At 39.5% G+C, this 17552-nt stretch overlaps 1 protein-coding gene across 1 annotated transcript in view; it reads left to right on the top strand.

The window, feature by feature from the left end:
* Positions 1–17552, top strand: part of EPB41L4A (erythrocyte membrane protein band 4.1 like 4A) — a 117731-nt gene that overhangs the window by 85621 nt on the left and 14558 nt on the right. The window contains exons 13-17 of the mRNA XM_041472707.1: positions 2706–2787; positions 7009–7092; positions 9287–9400; positions 11730–11777; positions 16232–16309. Coding sequence (XP_041328641.1) covers positions 2706–2787; positions 7009–7092; positions 9287–9400; positions 11730–11777; positions 16232–16309 — 406 coding nt within the window. The remainder of the gene's footprint in view (positions 1–2705; positions 2788–7008; positions 7093–9286; positions 9401–11729; positions 11778–16231; positions 16310–17552) is intronic.

The raw sequence follows: 17552 nt of genomic DNA on the forward strand, positions 1-17552 counted from the left end.
TTTTTCCCCTTTCAACTGAGAGAGAATTACAGCTGCATTTTGCTCTGCTTGCAAATAATAAACTCAAATGTGGAACAGGATCTCTTGCTGTTCTATCTTACTGTCTTAGGGCCTGACTGATAATGTTCAGCTTTCACAACATAGGGTGAAAGTGTTCATTATTCATTTGGGTGAGTGCTGAACATGAAAAGCTCCTTGGGAACATCCTCTCAGGACAAACATTGATGTGACCAGACCTGTTGCTGTGGGTCTGAGTTTATTCAGCAGTGGAAAACACATTGCTTAGGCTTTGTTGTTGTTTGGTAGCTGAGGACTTGGTTTGTCCCTGCCTTTGCATGTGGGGTAGTTGTGTAAACCAGTGTAAAATAAGTGCTACCATTCTGACTTAGAAGCCAGGTGGAGAACTGTGTTTGGGTATTACAATTACAGTACTGTCTGTATTGTGATATTCCCTAAGCAATCACATTTTGCCACAGATGCCTCTGTCACTACCCTACTGGTAGCCATGGTAGGTAGAACTGTTGGTCTGACCCAGCCAAAGTCTTTTGCCAGAGAATTGTAAGATTGGATTTGAAAGTTAGATTTTTGAGAAAATGGATCTTGGGGCAATTTTAGCTCTTTCTTAATTTATGTACTTTCAGCTTTGTACTTTAAAGTTTACTTAAAATCCCATGTTAGGTAAAAGGATAGGTGTGACTGCTTCCTCATTTCAGTCATGGGGTGTGAGATGAGCAAACTCTTGAGGCTACAGTCTTAGAAGCTAATAAGAAAAACAGCCCTTATCACAGAGTGGGCTGCGCTGGTGTAGACATATGAAAGTTCATTCATTTTTGTAGGCTTACAGTAGCCCAGGGTGCAAAGCATGAGCTCTTACTGCATGTTTTCCATTTGGTTGCACTATCTGCTGCTCTCATGACTTGGTTTAAACACAAACACTGGTTCCAGATAATGCCAGTTAAGTGGCTTTACCTGATAAGAAACAGGCATGACAAGCTAACTAACTTGCCAGGCTGATATGGTTCTGGACACTTGAGTTTTTAAAAATGTAATAGTTCGCTCAAATTGAATGGACAAATCAGCATCCATACGGCTGTAAAAGGGAATTAAGTGTGTGCATTTAAGTGACACATTTTAAGTGTGTCACTTCATTGGAAAACTTCAGTGCAGTGCACTCAGTCCTGAGAGTGCCTTATCCAGCCAAATGTAAACAACCGTCAAACAACTGGCCACGAATGAGATGTTCAAGATTTCTGCCTGCCTAAGGTATTTTTGAGAAGCCTGTTGCCTTGGCAAGCAAGAAGCAGTGATATACTTAAGTTTTTGCAATGGGGTTAGTGTTTGGACAGTGTCTTTGGAGTCTGCTCTTTTATATTAAATAATTATATCATACAGAGGTATACGTTGGTAGAACAGTACTGTAGGCAGTAAAAGATACAGCAAGTGGAACATACTTGGAGACAATCATTACAGTTTCTGTAAGTGTGGACAGAAAACTCCCAATTAACCCACCATGACCTGACAGCCAGAGGTGATTGGGTGCCTGCAGAATGGTAAGGATATTATCAAACATATCAAAAGGTCACTTCTGGAGGTGTCTATTACTTTTAGAACATTTGACCCTTGGCTCTTTTTCTGGCAGTTTCACTGCTATGATAGGTTCTGGAGCACAAGTTTTTATTACTTCATTAAGTGTCAAGGACTTTCTGTGACTTAATTGAAAACTGCCTCACAGAAGAATACATGAAGTACTGAGATCAATTCCTTTGTTTGAAAAAGTCATATATTTGCTGATTTCTGCAGAAGACTGGCAAATCTAACTGGTAAGAGAACCAGTGGATGAGCAGACAAAAGGCCTCAGAAAATCTCAAGTATTTGTGTTGAGGTAGGGTCCAGAGACTTTGTATGCCAAAGTGGTGGTATGGGAAGTTGAGGGAGATTGTGAAGAAATCCTTTCTCTGAGGCTGAGGGGAAAATTTACCATGAAAAATCTTTTCACAACTTAAATTAAGACATCACAATTTTGTTTTAAGCAGTCAAAATGGCTTGGGGTTTGTACCACAATATTAACAACATTGTGATGCTGTTGCTTGTGTCCAGAGGACATCATATTATAATCATCGATCTATTTAATTATCTTCAATGAACATGCTCAGAATCTTGTCCAGAGGAAATCTACATCAATAATGATATTGTTTTATTGTTCTACTTGACATCTGTTTCTATAGATTGCAATAATTTTGTAAGGAATGTCTGAAATTGACAATTAGGTGGAAACACAATGTGTGAACTGAAGGGAAATTACAGATTGATATTAACAGCATAGCATGGAAACAGAAATCATAGCACCAGCAGGAACCAAACTGTATTTTCCTCACACCTTTATTCTCATTGTTGACTGAGCAGGGAATTTCCTTCTGTTGACATTGGCAGAGTATCCCCTTGAGAGCAACAGCATCAGACTTCTCTGTCTTATGTGGAAGAGTAATGAATGTTCTTCATGTTAAACTTTATAGTCCTGGTACAACTGGAAATAAGGATAAGACACAAAGGTGTGATCCTTACACACCTTTAACAAGATGAGCATGCACCAGATATTTGGTCTGTAATTTTATCTCTCATGCTGCCCTCTAGGTGATTATGCTGAGTAGTTGTACAAATATTTATGCTACAGGATTTAACTGTTTTGGGCTTTTTTTTCCCCCCAGGTTCTAAGAACATGAGCCAGATTACAACAAATGGCGAAAATGAAGGAACTACCAAAATTATTGCACCTTCTCCAGTGAAAAGGTATGTAATTCACAGTTTCCTTACAGCTTTTAAGAGGTTGTACAGTGCATTGGATAGAGGAACATGTTTAGTAATCATTAGTATCAGTTTATCCTGCTCTTGAGTTCAGGACCATCTGATCATCTTCTGACAAAAGTTAGAGAGTGTTCTCAAGTATTTAATTTAATAAAACCCTGATCTTCCAATCAATGTGGAACAGGGATTTCAGGTGACACATGGTTTGAATACCCATAAATCAGCACAACTTAATGGGAAGGCAGACAGTCTCAGGTTAAAATAGCAAAAAACCAGGTAATGACCCAAAGTGCACTGGTCAGGATAGTTCTGTGAAGTCTTGTTAGTCTCTCCCCTGGGGCTGTCAGAGCCCCAGGTCATGGGCCTTCTGTCTCTGAACAGAGCAAGCTTAGGGTGTGTGCCAGGGAGGAGCTGGGCATGAGCTCTCTCCCAGCAGATTTTTATTCTTGCAGTGATTGCCCATTACACTGTTCAAATTGTAGTAAAATCAGGTAAAAATCATGTTTGTTCCTGATCTGTAGGAGTACCGAATTGCCAGGGCTCCTCTGGAATTGTGTGTTCTGCTGTGTATAATTTATCAGTGCATATCTCTAGTTATTAGGCATATTTGAAAGGAAGAGGTAGGGCTCAGATTCAGAAAGGGGTTTGTATCCCCACCCCTAATTTTAGTTGGAATTTATCTGCCTGAATCAGAGAAAGAGTGATCTTGCAAAAGTGTGAGTCAAAACCACCATACTTAACTTTTGTTTAATTGCTTAGACATCTGTATCTACATGCTTGGCAGTCCTGACAGTTGGATTTTTTCTTGACTGAGTAACCCTTAACTGGGCTTACCTATGCATTGAGGCCGTGGGCTTCACAAACTAGGTATCTGGACTGAACTCTGAAAAAGGATCTAAAAGATGCATTGCAAATACTTGGTGGATAGTGTCCTTTATTGCCTAACATTTAGAACAGTTGACCTCCAAAATAAAAGCTGAGCTAAATTACTTTCTCATTTTTAGGGAAATTGAATCCTCTATTCTAGCCCTTAGAAAATAATGCTAATTGTGTGTTAAAAAAAGTTTATGATTGCCACTTGGTCATGCTGAAGCTAAACCATTAAGTAGAAAACAATACAGAGGTTAAAAAATACATGAAAGGAAGGCACAAAGAGGATGGATCCAGGCTCTTTTCAATGGTGCCCAGTGACAGGACCAGGTGGGCACACACTGAAACACAGGAGGTTCCCCCTGAATGTCAGGAAACAATTTTTCTCTGTGCAGATGACTAAGCACTGGCAAAGGTTGTCCAGAAATGTGGTGGAGTCTCCACCCTTGAAGATAATTCCACAGCTGTCTGGGAATAGTTCTGGGCAACGGAGTCTGGGTCGCCCTGCTGGAGCAGGCAGCAGGACCAATGACATACAGAGGACCCTGACAATCCCGCCATTGTGTTCTGTGATTTTTTAGGAGAAAGATATAAAGCAAGAGATACCATTATTCCACAGTGCAGAGATCTTTGTTTTAGGAGGGATGGGAGTGCTTTACTACAGAATTTTTAACAATGAGCTGTTAAAAAGAAATGGATAGGCAAGTTTTAGATGAAGAACCAGAATAAGTGGCTCTCAATATGACAGGTTCAAGGTTACTGAGTTTACTTTCTTACCTTGACAGATTAAAAGCAGTTCACAGGGAGATTCTTACTGAGTCATGTTTTAGACAGTGTTAGTCACTTCCAGAAAAAAAAAAAAAAAGCTGGAAATTGTTTTTCCATTTAGGATTTGATTTGTTTTTCTCTGTGTCTCTATCTGCAAATGAAAAACACCTTTTTGGGTATGCTAGGCTTTGTGTATGTGAGAGGGAGCACACAAAATTTGTGTAGCACTTACAGTTTGGAAGTTTGCTCCATCCTGTGTAATTCTTGCATTAGCTGTTAGTGATGCTTGCAGAGCATCTTTCAGTAGTGTTCATAAGATGAGTTTTCATATTTAATATCTAATTCATTGTTGAGATCTACAGTTAATCACTTCTGTATAAGTGGTGTAAACTCAAATCATAAAAACACCCCAATGAAATCTCACATGAAAATCAGATCCTAACCCTTTCACATACTTCGAATGAACTGAGTACCTTTTGCAACTGCATTCATGGAGATACTGCTGGTATTTGAAGAGCTGCCAGGCTCTAGCTTTCTGTGTAAAGTGTGTGTCTGCTCAAATGAATAATGACTTGGGAATTTAATGCAGTAAATTCACCTCCCAGGTACATTTTCTTCCTCCTTTCAAGATTTGAAAACAGTATTCACAGTTGTTTAAGTTCAGCCTAGGTATCGTTCAGTAGCACATGCTGTGCAAATCAATTCCTTTTTTGCAATATGGGACAGAAATATATTTATCTGAGTTACTTGCTCAGTCCGTAGTAAGCACATATTTTTAAGCCTGACTGCATGCAACTATAAGTCAATAATTAATGGGTGCAGTATTAAGAAAATTCTTTACCTGATAAAGTGTAATTTAATTTATTTTCCTGCTGACTTACTGTAGCTTTGCATTTTGTTCACTCTGTGAAAATTAAATTATTAACTCAGTGACCTGTAGTAATCAAAGGCTGAGGTTAAAAGTGGATTAGTGAGTTAAGTAGCCACAATTCCTTCATAAAGCTGAGTCTGTCACCTCCTGCTCAGTGGAAAGAACTCCCAGCTTATATCCTCCTCTCTGTAAGCAACTATGAAGCTTGTATTTTTCCCGCTTGAGTTGCACTTTATAACTATATGGTGTATTAATGACTGTACGGGGTTGCTGTCAGCAGTACTTGATGACGTTAGTGGAAATCAATGTGGCTGCCTCATTCTGTCTCAGGTGAACTGCAGAAAAAGAGCTCTAGAGATGGTGCTGCAGGAAAAGCTCTGCCAAGCCATTGGACCAGGCTGTGCTTCAGCTAGAAGCCACTTCCCAGCATTTGAAGTGGCAATTATCTGGGATCTTTAATAGGTCAGAAGCTGTAAAGCCTGACACTGTGGGAATGATAGGAATAAAGGAAGAGCTGGACCATACTGCTTTTTCCCCCCATGCCCACAGGTATGGTGGGAGACATGTTACAAATGCTGATATATCTCTCAAGCCAGGTGGCTGTCCTGGTACTTTGCCTTGGAGCAGTCAGTGAAGTCAGCTCTTTCACAAAACATTTTTTTCTGGCAAAAATAAAACCCAAGGCTTTACTGGGGAGGGTATGAGAAGGATATGCTACTCTGTGAACCTATGAACCTGTGATCTGCCATGCTTTGAATAGTTTTCATCACCCCTGACTTTGTCACTCCCATTACAAAGTACATACTGTACACCTGGAAAAATGGTAGAGAAGTACGATAAGGATAATCTGAGGTATGTGGTGACTCCCGTACTGGGAGAGATTAAGTAGTCTGTGGTTCTTTCACTTGGAAAAGGGATGAGACAGTTAAAAATGTGTAAAAAAAATATTAAGGGATGGACTTTTTGGTTTAGGGAGCCATTGTTCATAGCTGTTTGTATTTCTTTATTTCTTCCTGTAATCACAGAAACAGTCAGGAACAAGGGATTGAAGTTTTGAACCAGGTGGAAGTTTTGAGATAATATTAAATAATTGTTTATGTCATATCCAGATACGGGGATGTACTCCTACTAGGCACTATTTATGACAAAAATTTTAAAATGTTCTGAAGATATTTAAGTAAACCCATGGAAAAAAAGTTTCATTTGAGCTTTGTGAAATAAAAAGAAGGTAAAGCCTCTGATTCAATTATCTTTTGACTGCATATTATGGAAGACTATGAGATCGAGCTGTATGTTTGCCCTACTGTTAGACTTGCTTAAGTATCTGTTCATGTTTATTTGGAGACAGGATTATCTGTTTTTCTGTCTCAGTGCTGCCACAATTATGAGGTTGCAGAGACGATTTTTTTTCTCTCTCTCTTTTTTCTTTTTTTTTTTTTTTTTTTATTTATTTTTTTTTTCTCTTTCTCCTTATGTTTGCTCTTTGTAGGAGAGATTTTTCAACACAGGAGCCCTTTGCTCTCTTTCACATAACAAATAAGTAACTATATGCCAGGGCAGATTTCTCTAATGACTGTATGGCTTTAAAATTAAATGTTAAGTGGTCAGCATAAAAGAAAATGTAATCTGTGTACAATGTTTTGTCGGATTTTTTAAAAAAAATATACACATGTGTATTTATCTGTACTCTTATTTAGCTTTAAAAAGATGAAAAATGAAAACAGTCCAGAAACACAAAGAAGTAAAACAAGCACTCCGTGGGAGGAAAATGGCCCACAAAGGTAAGGCAAGACTTGGTGTCTTAGGTATTGTGCAATAATAAATATCATACCACAGGAGAAGGTTGAAGGTTATTAATATAACATATTAATGTGTTATTTGATTCATAATAGATATGTATTACATGTAAGCAGATAGGTTCTTTCATGGATAAATAAACAGTTAAAAATCAGGAAAGTATGTGTAAGAGGAGGTAGCCAGTGATTGAATGTGGCTTTTTGATGATGAGCAGTGGCTTTTTACAGAGATCTGTTCACAGAACTCTGATATTTAGAATATTTGTCAAAGAACTTGAAAAGGGGGTAATAAAGTTTGGTGATGATACGAAATTGTTTAGGATGTGAGAAATTTGTCTGTGAAGAGTGGAAGAAAGACTCCTAGCGTGACTGATGGGTAGATTCTGTTGAGTCAAAAAATGTAAAGAGAGATACAAAAGGACAAAAAAAAAGTAACCCTCTATTTCTGGTTAATATGAAGTACTGTGGATATGATGGATAACAAAGAAAACATCAGCTGTGTAGCAGTCAAAAAAACAATTAACAATTATTTGTAAAGCAAGAGAACAGAATTGTGCCATTATATAAATTTGTGGATCACATTTTGGAATCAGTTCTAATGTTCTTATCTTAGGAAAAGGAATAGGCTTTGAGAGGAGCAGCAAAGGTGATCAAAAATGTGAAAAGCTCTGCAGTAAATCTGTATAAGGAGCAAGGGCAGAGGCAGAAAGGATCTTCCTTCAGACTGTAAGAGGCAATTTCAGGGGATGACATACAGAAAATCAAGAGTTGTACTGAGAAAAGAGAAAGTGACCAGGACTCTATTTTACCAGTAAAAGAACTAAGGATCTTCAGGTGAAGCTATTGAAGATGGTTTAAAAGGCAGGCAGTAGTGAATTACCATGAATGGGGGACCCGTGGTCCTCCTTAGTAAGGAGGTGAATCCATAGGGGAAGCTGGGTGAGTCATGGAGCAAAAATCCTAAAGGGCTTGTGAAGACAGAGGTGCAGCAGCTGGCTCAGTAAGTCTCCTGGACTGGGAACGGTGTGGGACTCAGGAAGCACTGGGGAGCTGCCTTCAGGGTTTTGCTTCCTGTAGCTGGTTGTTTACAGCTGCTCTTGGAAATAGGCTACTGAACCATGTAAACAGACAGCATGTAAAGCGTAATCCAGAATGGTCCTGCTTTTCTGTGACAATTCAGGTCTGTACCTGATGTGTCATTTGGGGTACCCTGATGACTTACCCCTTGTGCTCCTTCTGTAAACAGCAGTAGTTTCTAGAACAGGAACAAAGCAGTGAGCAAATATTCCCTTGCTACAGACCTTTCTTTGGTTATATTTAGAAAAGTGGTATCATCTTGTCACTTTATGTCTCCACTGTTTCAATTGCTCTCAGGACAGCAGGAGGTTTGATCTTGCAGGAGCCCAACAATGGTAGAATTGAGTTTTTGCAAAACTATTAATTCTAAAGCACTATGCAGGTTTAGACACATAAACAGACTGGATGTTGCACAGAGGCTTTCACAGCTCTTAATAATTTTCATTGAAATGAGCTGTGGGAACTTTTCACCTGTGCAGAGCTGTGCTGTAATCAGCTGTCTGCAGAGGCAGGTGAAAAAGAATGGATTCAGTTTGAAGGCCAGAGGCTTTTAGGAAAGCAGAAAGAAAGCTGGAGCTTGGAACACCTCCACACCATTGGCAGAGGTTTGCATGGTTGAACAGAAGAGAAATGGAGATAGAATTGTTTCATGTTCCCAAGCATCAGCTCTGTGATGAAGACAAATGCCATGACAAAACATGGGAAGTTTTCATACTTACATCCATGGAAAACATGAAGAATACCTAGCTCTGGGTTGGATACACCATACTAAAGCACAGAAATTTTATTATGGTAAAAGAATATTAATAAACTATAATCTATATTTTTTAAGCTTAGAGTTGTTGACCTGGCAATGCTAAGAGGTCTCTCTCGTACATTTCAAGGTTCAGTGTGAAAAATTTATTGCTAGAAAGCACTGCTATCTTCATTTACATAGAACACCCACTGACACCCAGAAAAACACGCATAGCCGAATGCTCATCTGTACATGACTGCGTGTGTGCGTGCATGAATCTTTTAATTTTTGTGAGCTGAATCTCAGCTGGCCTAACTGCCCTGGAAATTTTAAAGCTGACTCTTTGCTCTTCCTTTTAAATCTCAGTGGACTGTATAATTCTGCCAGTGACCGCAATAAATCACCAAAGTTTCCTTACTCTCGCCGAAGGAACCCATCTGGTGGCAGTGAGAATGAGTCTGGACAGCCAGTTCGCAGGAGGTAAGAGCCTCAAGATGAATGACTGTCAGCCTTTCTGTGTAGAAACTGGAAGTCCTGCATGCTCAGTGCTCACCCATAGAGGCATAGCTGGGTCCTGGGAAAGGGGCTGTTCCAGGGGTCAGTAAAAAAACCCCACCTGCTAGTAAATAAGCCACCTGACCAAGAATACCACAGCTCGTTTTGGAAAGGAAGCTTTGGTCAGGTTGTTTGCTTGTGTGCTGTTGTTGGAAAATGATGTTAAAAATATGAAAAGTTGCATTATTGGCATGGGCAAGATTCTTTTAGTTACTGGAGCTCTTTTTGCCAGGTGAATGAAAGCACTGATGGATTTGCTTGCTTGACAGTGAGCTTTCAAAACAGTGTTATAAGTACATTTCCTTACTTTAACTGCCCCAAGGTTTACATAAATGAGCCATAAAGCTGTCTTCAAAAGTCCCGTATGTGAACCACTTTGCATTAGAGAGGATGCCAGCAAAAACTGGTGACAATTTCAATTGGTACAAGCTGAATGACTTAGAGGAGTGAAATAGACTGGGTGGAGATTCTGTGCTGTGTGTCCTTGAGCATGTCAAAAAAGCAAATTACAGGGACAGTGCTGAAGCAATAGTGTATTGAGAGGATGATTTGTCCTGCTGAGAAGCTGCTTTCATGACTGGGGCAACCTGCCTGGTGCTGTGATCTGTTATGAAGTATAAACAAACACAGATACTGTGCCATATTCATGGCAGTATTATTGAACTGCCTTAGGAGCCAGCACCTGAGAGTTACATGTCATTCTGTCAGCTCTGAAATGAGTACCTTGTTTGGCCTTCAAAGCCAGAGCTGGCAAAGGGGCTTCTGACAATGCAGCTATATTGATGAGGAAATCCAATTTGATGTGGAGCTTTTATCCTTGTCAGGTTTCTGAACTGTTTCAGACCTTTTATCTGCCATTAGCTGTCTGGAACAGGAGAGAAGAAACTCACCCATAGTGCATGCTTAGTGACCTCAAATAAAGGCATAACTCTCAGGCAATGGAGTTATGTTTATTTGCTCTGTTGGATAGAGCCCTTGTAGGTGCTAACAGCAATGGGTTTCCTGAATTGATTTTGTCACATTTTAATCTCAGCCAAGTCCCAGGCAGCCCCTCACACCCCTGCCAGCAGGATCAGGGAAAGAATCAGAAGGGTAGGAGATAGAAACCTTGTCAGTTGAGAAACACAGCAAAAGCCACGCACCCAAGCAAAGCAAACCAAGGAATGAATTTCATGCTTCCCGTTGTTGAGCAGGTGTGCAGCCTTTTCCAGCAGAGCACAGCCCATCACACAAGGGTGACTTGGGAGGGCAAACATCATCAGCCCAAACATCCCCTCCTTCCTCCTCCTTCCCCCACTTTATACACTGAGCCTGATGTCACATGGTCTGGAATATCCCTTTGGTCAGCTGGGGTCACCTGTCCTGGTTGTGTCCCCTCCCAGCATCCCATGTACCCTCAGCCTCCTCCCCAGTGTGGCCTTGGCTCTGTACAATCCCTGCTCAGCAATAACAAAAGCATATCTATATTATCAACCCTGTGTTCAGCACAACCCCAAAACACAGCCCCATGCCTGCCAGTGTGAAGAAAACTAACTCTAATGCAGACAAAACCAGCACAGGTTTTCTGGTGCATCTTAGTTGTCAGAAGGGCTTTTTTGGTTTTGTAAAAACAAAAGAGTAGAGACATGCAATGCAAAATGCTCTCTCATATCAAGAAAAGAAAAGTGCACTGTGCAGCAGGAAATTGTTTTTATCATCTGGGATTTGCATTGGGCTGATCTAGTCAGTGGACAGATGGTCATGCCAATAGCAAGTTTTCTCTTGAGCTACCACATGAACAAAATGTTTTTAAAAGTCTTGTCTCATATATGAGACTATAAAGACTGACAATAGTAGGTAGATTTTAACTAAGCTATGCCTTCCTGAGTCTTGGTTTTATTAATGCGCTTTCTTTTCCCAACTGGTAATAATAATAGCTGTGCTGTTTATTCATCTTTTACTGGAGTTAAGAGGAAACCACCAGGCTCTGCTATGTTGGAAACAGTAGGAAACTCTAAAGGGCAGCATGCTCTGCTTAATTTTGCAAGTCAGGGGTTTGCAATGAGAGCTTGAATGGAATCATGCCTTCAAAGCTTATTGTAAAGGTGTCCTGAAGGGTTTAAAACAAGCACATGCCCTATTTTCTCTGCCTGACATCATACTGGAAAAAAAATCCATCAAAAAACTAAAATACTTTGGGTTTTTTATGGGTAGTTCTGTATATTTGTATTAAGTAACTCTATGACACTTCATTAAAACTTCCTTAATGTTACAGGAAAAATCAAAACAGTGGTGAAGATTCAGATTTAAAGCAAAGGAGAAGGTAAATATATGACCTATAGCAGCTATGAAATTAAACTGAAGGTACTAGTCATATTTTGGTTCACTGCATTCCCTTCTTTCCTTCCTTTTCCCTCATCTTCCTAAATGCATAAAAGGTTTGTTGTGTTATGACCTTATTATTTTTTCTTATCTTTTGCTAAAATGTTCTGTGGCATAGCCTTATTACAGCAGAGTCTAGCAGCACATTATTACTACCCCATGTTAGAAGCAGCTTGTGAAAGTTACCTAAGGGCTTATTGGCAACTTGAAAGTCAGTTCCAGAAGTTTTAGCTTTTGGATTTTGAATCTGCAGATTTGTTGTTACTTCTCCAGCCTCCCTACCCACTTTTAATCAATCTGTTTTGCAAACAAGTATGCTGTCATCTGAAATGGATTGTCCTGCCAGAGGTAAGTGCAAAGGCATATGTAACTCCTGATGGTCCTTTTGCTGCCTTGTACATTTTTTGTCAAATTTTTCTTAAGCTTCTCCTCCCTGCCCCCATCTTCCATTTCAGACTTGACTAGTTATCACATTTCAAATAAAATGTAGGTGTGAATTTGGGTGTGATCTTCAACAACTTCAGCTTCTGACAGATTTTTTGCCACATCTGCTTGTCATGACTCTGTTTAGTGCTCCTCCTTGCTCCTGTGCTCCTGCTTGCACTGCTGGAATAAGGAGACAGTGGAGTGCATTTCAATGTCAGAGGCTCCTGGAGCTTGGGAAGGCCAGGAGGCACTCTCAGGATCTGAATCACTGCAGCAGCACAGGAAAGGAGCTCTGGCAGAGATACAAACATCTTGGGACAATCACAGGAAGCCAGAGAAAGTGCTCATGTACTTTATACTTACTATGAGATAACAGAATAGTTTTTGGAAGTATGTTAACATTACAAGCTGCCAGTGGTAGTCCTGTGATAGATGTCCAGCACATAAAACTGGGAAGATTTAGTTAAGCATCTCAGGTGGAAAGCCTCAGTGCTCAGAAGGGACCTCTTACCACGTTTGTTATTGCACGTGGCAAAAGACCTTCTCCACTTCCTCACAATTTGGCTATTCTCCTCTCATTTTAACCAGAAAAAGACTGTGCCAGGATGTGAGCTTTCCTCAGCCCTCCAAGCCCTCTTCTAGGCAGTATTTTTGCGTCTCTTGTAAAACTGACTTCTTTCCGGCTCCTTATGCCTGAGTATATAGGTATTTTACCTGCAAAATATCAAATACATTACATGATGAGGAAAACAGGAGAATAAAGGACAAAAGGTACCTTAAAATTGTCAGAGATCAGAATGATCTCATGTGTTCTTGCGCCTGATTTAGGAAACTATCTTTTTTTTTCCTGCCCATTTTTGGTATTTTATTTAGTTCAATAAAAGGTGATATTTAATATTCAGTGAAAGAAAATATTCTGACAACAAGCATGAGCTGCTTCCACTCAGCTGACAGCTCAGAAGCCCTTCTGTGTCCCCACAAATGCATTCCTGACAAGGAACACAAGGTAATTCAATGTGCAATATCCAAAAGGTGAATCAGATTTCCATTCTTGAAAAGCTAGAGAAAGGCTTGAGTTTGATCAGTTTGGATGTTTTATCTTGTACTTTGCCTGCCACACTGTGATTTTTGGTTGTTTTAGTACCTTATGACATAAATTACTTAAATCACATTAAGAAACTTCTTGTCATACTGAAAAATGTAGAAAAGTCATGCTAATAACCTGGAAGTGTGAAAAACCAGTGTTGTTCAAATGACTTATTGATGTTGATGTAGTGGTATATTTATTAAACATCTGATGAGACTGGCCAGGGGAAAGGTATACTTTTGGCTGTGTAAGGTCTGCTGCCGTTCTAGAGCATTTATTGCTCTTAACTCTTCCATTGTGCTTGAGTGACTCTTTTTGACAGCATCTTTAAAAACACCAATTCTTCCTTTGGGGTTACAATTTTCCATATTATCACACATATTTCTTATTCCCACTTTGAGCTTCACCCAGAAAAGTGTATTTTTAGCTGGCAGCATGGATAACCTGGCTTTAAATTTTGAACATGAAGTTTGGGGATTGGGATGTCACTGAAACTGCAGGAACTACATTTTTAGCATTAGAGAATTAGAGTATTAGTAATAGAGAATCAAGGCATTACTTTATTCTGGCTAGGATGTTGTTCTGACCAGCATGTGCAACAGAAATAATTTCATCCTCACGGGTGTGGCCTGGGTGTGCAGAGGAAATAATTCCATGACACATACACTTTACCAGATTTTTCACTGACTTTACACAGTCAAAACCCATAGAGATTAATTGGTTCAATGTTCATTGGCTCCAAGTTATGTAGTTCTCAGTATCTGGTTTTCTATTGGATATGAATTTGTTTGCCTCCAATGCTACTTTGGTCCTCATTCCTATCTTTCCTTTCCCAGACCAGGTGTCTCCGACCATGCCAGGGTTGATGTTTAGAGTTGATGGTCGTTGATGGTCATTGTCTTTTGTCTTTCTTCTGTGCTACTCCCAGACTGTTTAGATGGTAAATTCATCAGACCTTCCCTAGTGGGACAATGCCCTGAAAAAAGCTCCAATTCCCTTCCTCCAGGGCAAAGGCGAACAAACCTCATCAAAGCTATAAAATGAAAAAAAAAATTAAACTTGGTATCTTTTCCAACAGGGAGAAGCTCCTTCGCTGGGGGAAATTTCACCTTGCCAAATTTATTCCCTTCAGGCAAGCTGGGTTGAACTGATTTTCCTATACTTTAGCTGTCCTATTATTCTAAGACATTTTTGTTTGAATGGGAGCTATTTGAGCTAAGGATCTCCTAACTTAGAAGAGAGGGGAGAACAGACTCCATAGACCAGGGGACTTAAAGGCTCAGCAATTTGTTGGAGGCAACTATAATTCCCTGGTATTATGGAGAATTTCATGAGGCTCTCGTATGTCAGAATGACATTGGTAACAGTATCCTGGTTATTTAGTCCTAGTCCTCTAGTCCTCTGGTCAGATGTGCAGACAGAACAGCTCCATGCTGCATCTGTGCTGTTCCATGGGAACAATCTTCTCTCATCCTCTTTGGGCTCTTCTTCCTGAACCATTAGAACTTGCAATGGGCAGGTGCTAGTCAGGAACTTCCTACCTTGTCATTAAATGCTTCCCCTTACCTGTTACCTACTCCTAAGGAACTGCTTTCTCTCCTTGGCTTGTTTGAGGTGTAGTTTAACAAATCTGTCCTCTTAGAAATGTCAACTATCACAGAGCAAAAAAAAAAGCTGTGAGGCATAAGAAAATATGTATCTCTACCAGCATCATCAGGAGTTATCCCCTTATAACTCCTATTTCATGGCCAGAGACCTCAGAAGAAAGATTCTGTTTTCCACTGAAGCAAAACCACCACTGATTCCAACTCCAGACAGCCTAAATCCTTATAGAACTGGCTCCTGTCAGCTTTACTCATTAATCAGCTGTGCTGTCAGTATATTGAAGAAACACACCTGTCTTTGGGGGCATTCATGGAATCACAGAAATGTTCAGGTTGGGAAGGACCTTTTTCAGATCATCAAATCCAACCATTCCCAAGCTATCCTCACACTGAAGAACAAATGGTCCAAACCAGATTTTGATGAGAGTGCCAGTTTTAGCCAGGGGTAGAGTGGTGGAGTCCTGGATTCTAGGACCAAAGCCCTCAAAGCTGGCTTGTGTGCTCCAAAATGCAGTCACAGATTTAAGGGTCTCAGGTAGTAGAGAGGAGTTTGCCTGGAGGTAGTGCAGCCTTCTTTTTTTCCATAAAGAGCAGCAGAATCCTAGTGCTACTGGTGTTTCTTCCATGCTGCCTAACATTCCCTTCAGACAAGCTGGGTTGAGCTGATTTTCCTAGACTTTAGCTGTCCTGTTCTTCTAACACATATTTTGAGTGGGATACATTTGAATTAATACTTTTCTAATTTAGGATAGAGAAGAGAACAGTCTCCATAAACTGAGGACTTAGGAACTTACAGGATGGGAGTTGAGGGGAAGAGAATATATAGATCTGTGAGCATTTTGTTTTGCCTGCAAACCCAGAATTCTGTATAATTTCTGCTGGGTGTACCAGAATCTGCAAGAAGAAAAGAGCCATACAGGTTAGAGATGAAATATTTCACGCTTCCAAGAAACAAATTAAGGTGGCATTTACAAAAAGAATGCTGAATTATAAAATAATACACATTTTAAAAAATAAATGAAAGAGTGAAATTATTCAAAATGAAAATAGCACTCACCTCATACTACAATCTGGGTCCACTACTTTTGAAGCAGTTCTTCCCAATCAATTTATAAGAAAAAGATAATATGGCTTGTAGGTGTAGACAAGCACTCCAGAGTCTTTTAATTCTGATTTTCTGAGTAATGTCTTTATAGTGTTGTTCTTTCCTCATTTAGCACTGCAATAATTTTGGTCTTAGTAGATAAAATTGTCCTTTGCTGCTTTTCTCTTCTCCAGGTCACGGTCCCGTTGTAACACCAGCAGTGGCAGTGAATCTGAAAATTCCAACAGAGAGCATCGGAAGAAGAGAAACAGGTGACAATACATTAAATATTTTAGACAGGAAGATATGAAACATACAAATGGAGATGGACTTTTCTCAGATAAACCTAGTAAGAAGGGATCTAACATATTTTATGTGTATGGAGTCCTCCTGAGGAAGCTTAAGACCCTTTTCTGAATAAGAAGAGTGATAATTGCCAGACTACCTCATTATAGTTGTATGTAATGAATGCCTGCTCTCCTGTTCCTTGAGAAGAGCTCAGTAATGAACCACAAGATCAAGTACAGGACACACTTACAAAAGACTAGCAGTATAAATGCAAATAAAGTGAATAATATCTTGATACTGATATTCTCAGCATATACTTTTACCTCACAAATTCAAGTGCAGATCTTTTCAACCAGAAAATAAGTTGTTGAGAAGTAAAAATATTTTTAGTGGATATGAATCTCAATGTTTCTTTTAATTCATGTGTCTAATTGTATAAAGATTCTGTTTTCCAAAATGTCGGGTGTATGCCAAACCCAAAAGGTGTACAGCATCCAGTTTTAATAGAACAGCAATAGTTCATATCAGGTGATGCTAACAAGTCCTATATTATATATTCTATTTGTCTTGTTGCTGATATGAAAAAGATGGTGTAACTACTGATTTCCTATAAATTCCCTTCAAATCTGTGTATTTTATGTTGCACTGGAGATCACAACATCCTGGAGGTATTTCTGAAAATATACTTTTTAAAAGCACATAGAATTTCCTCATATTGTATAAACACAGTGCAAAAGAAATGCAAAGACAAAGAAGGAACTGCTTTAAGGCAAAGTTTCTAAATTACTGTCTGCATGAGCTGCCATAATTTCTTCGTGTCTTATATTCAGTGATAAATGATTTCCAGATCTCTGAGAAATAATTGCATGCTAGATAGTGCAGCAGGAGTATACAGTATAATTACATTTTCAGCATGACTTGCAGTAGTTAGAGAAATGTTAAAAAATCATTGTGACATTCACATGGGATGACATAAAGCACATCTGAGACATGAGATTTCTTTGAAGCTTACCTAAATTAGAGCACAGTCTTGTAGGGATACTTGGCTAACAATAATCTAGTGTGCATGGAAGGTTTGTTTTGCAGCTGAAGTTTAAATGACATACTGAGTGTAGTTTCAGTGACCAGCAGTAAATGGTATTTTGTATCCCCTTCTCCCAGAACACTCTTGCCAGATTTTTTTCCTCTTGTGAAACTCCTTGTGCAGGGAGCTCCACCAGCAAGTGA

Source organism: Pyrgilauda ruficollis, unplaced genomic scaffold, assembly GCF_017590135.1.
Source record: "Pyrgilauda ruficollis isolate IOZ18807 unplaced genomic scaffold, ASM1759013v1 scaffold299, whole genome shotgun sequence".
NCBI classification, from domain to species: domain Eukaryota; kingdom Metazoa; phylum Chordata; class Aves; order Passeriformes; family Passeridae; genus Pyrgilauda; species Pyrgilauda ruficollis.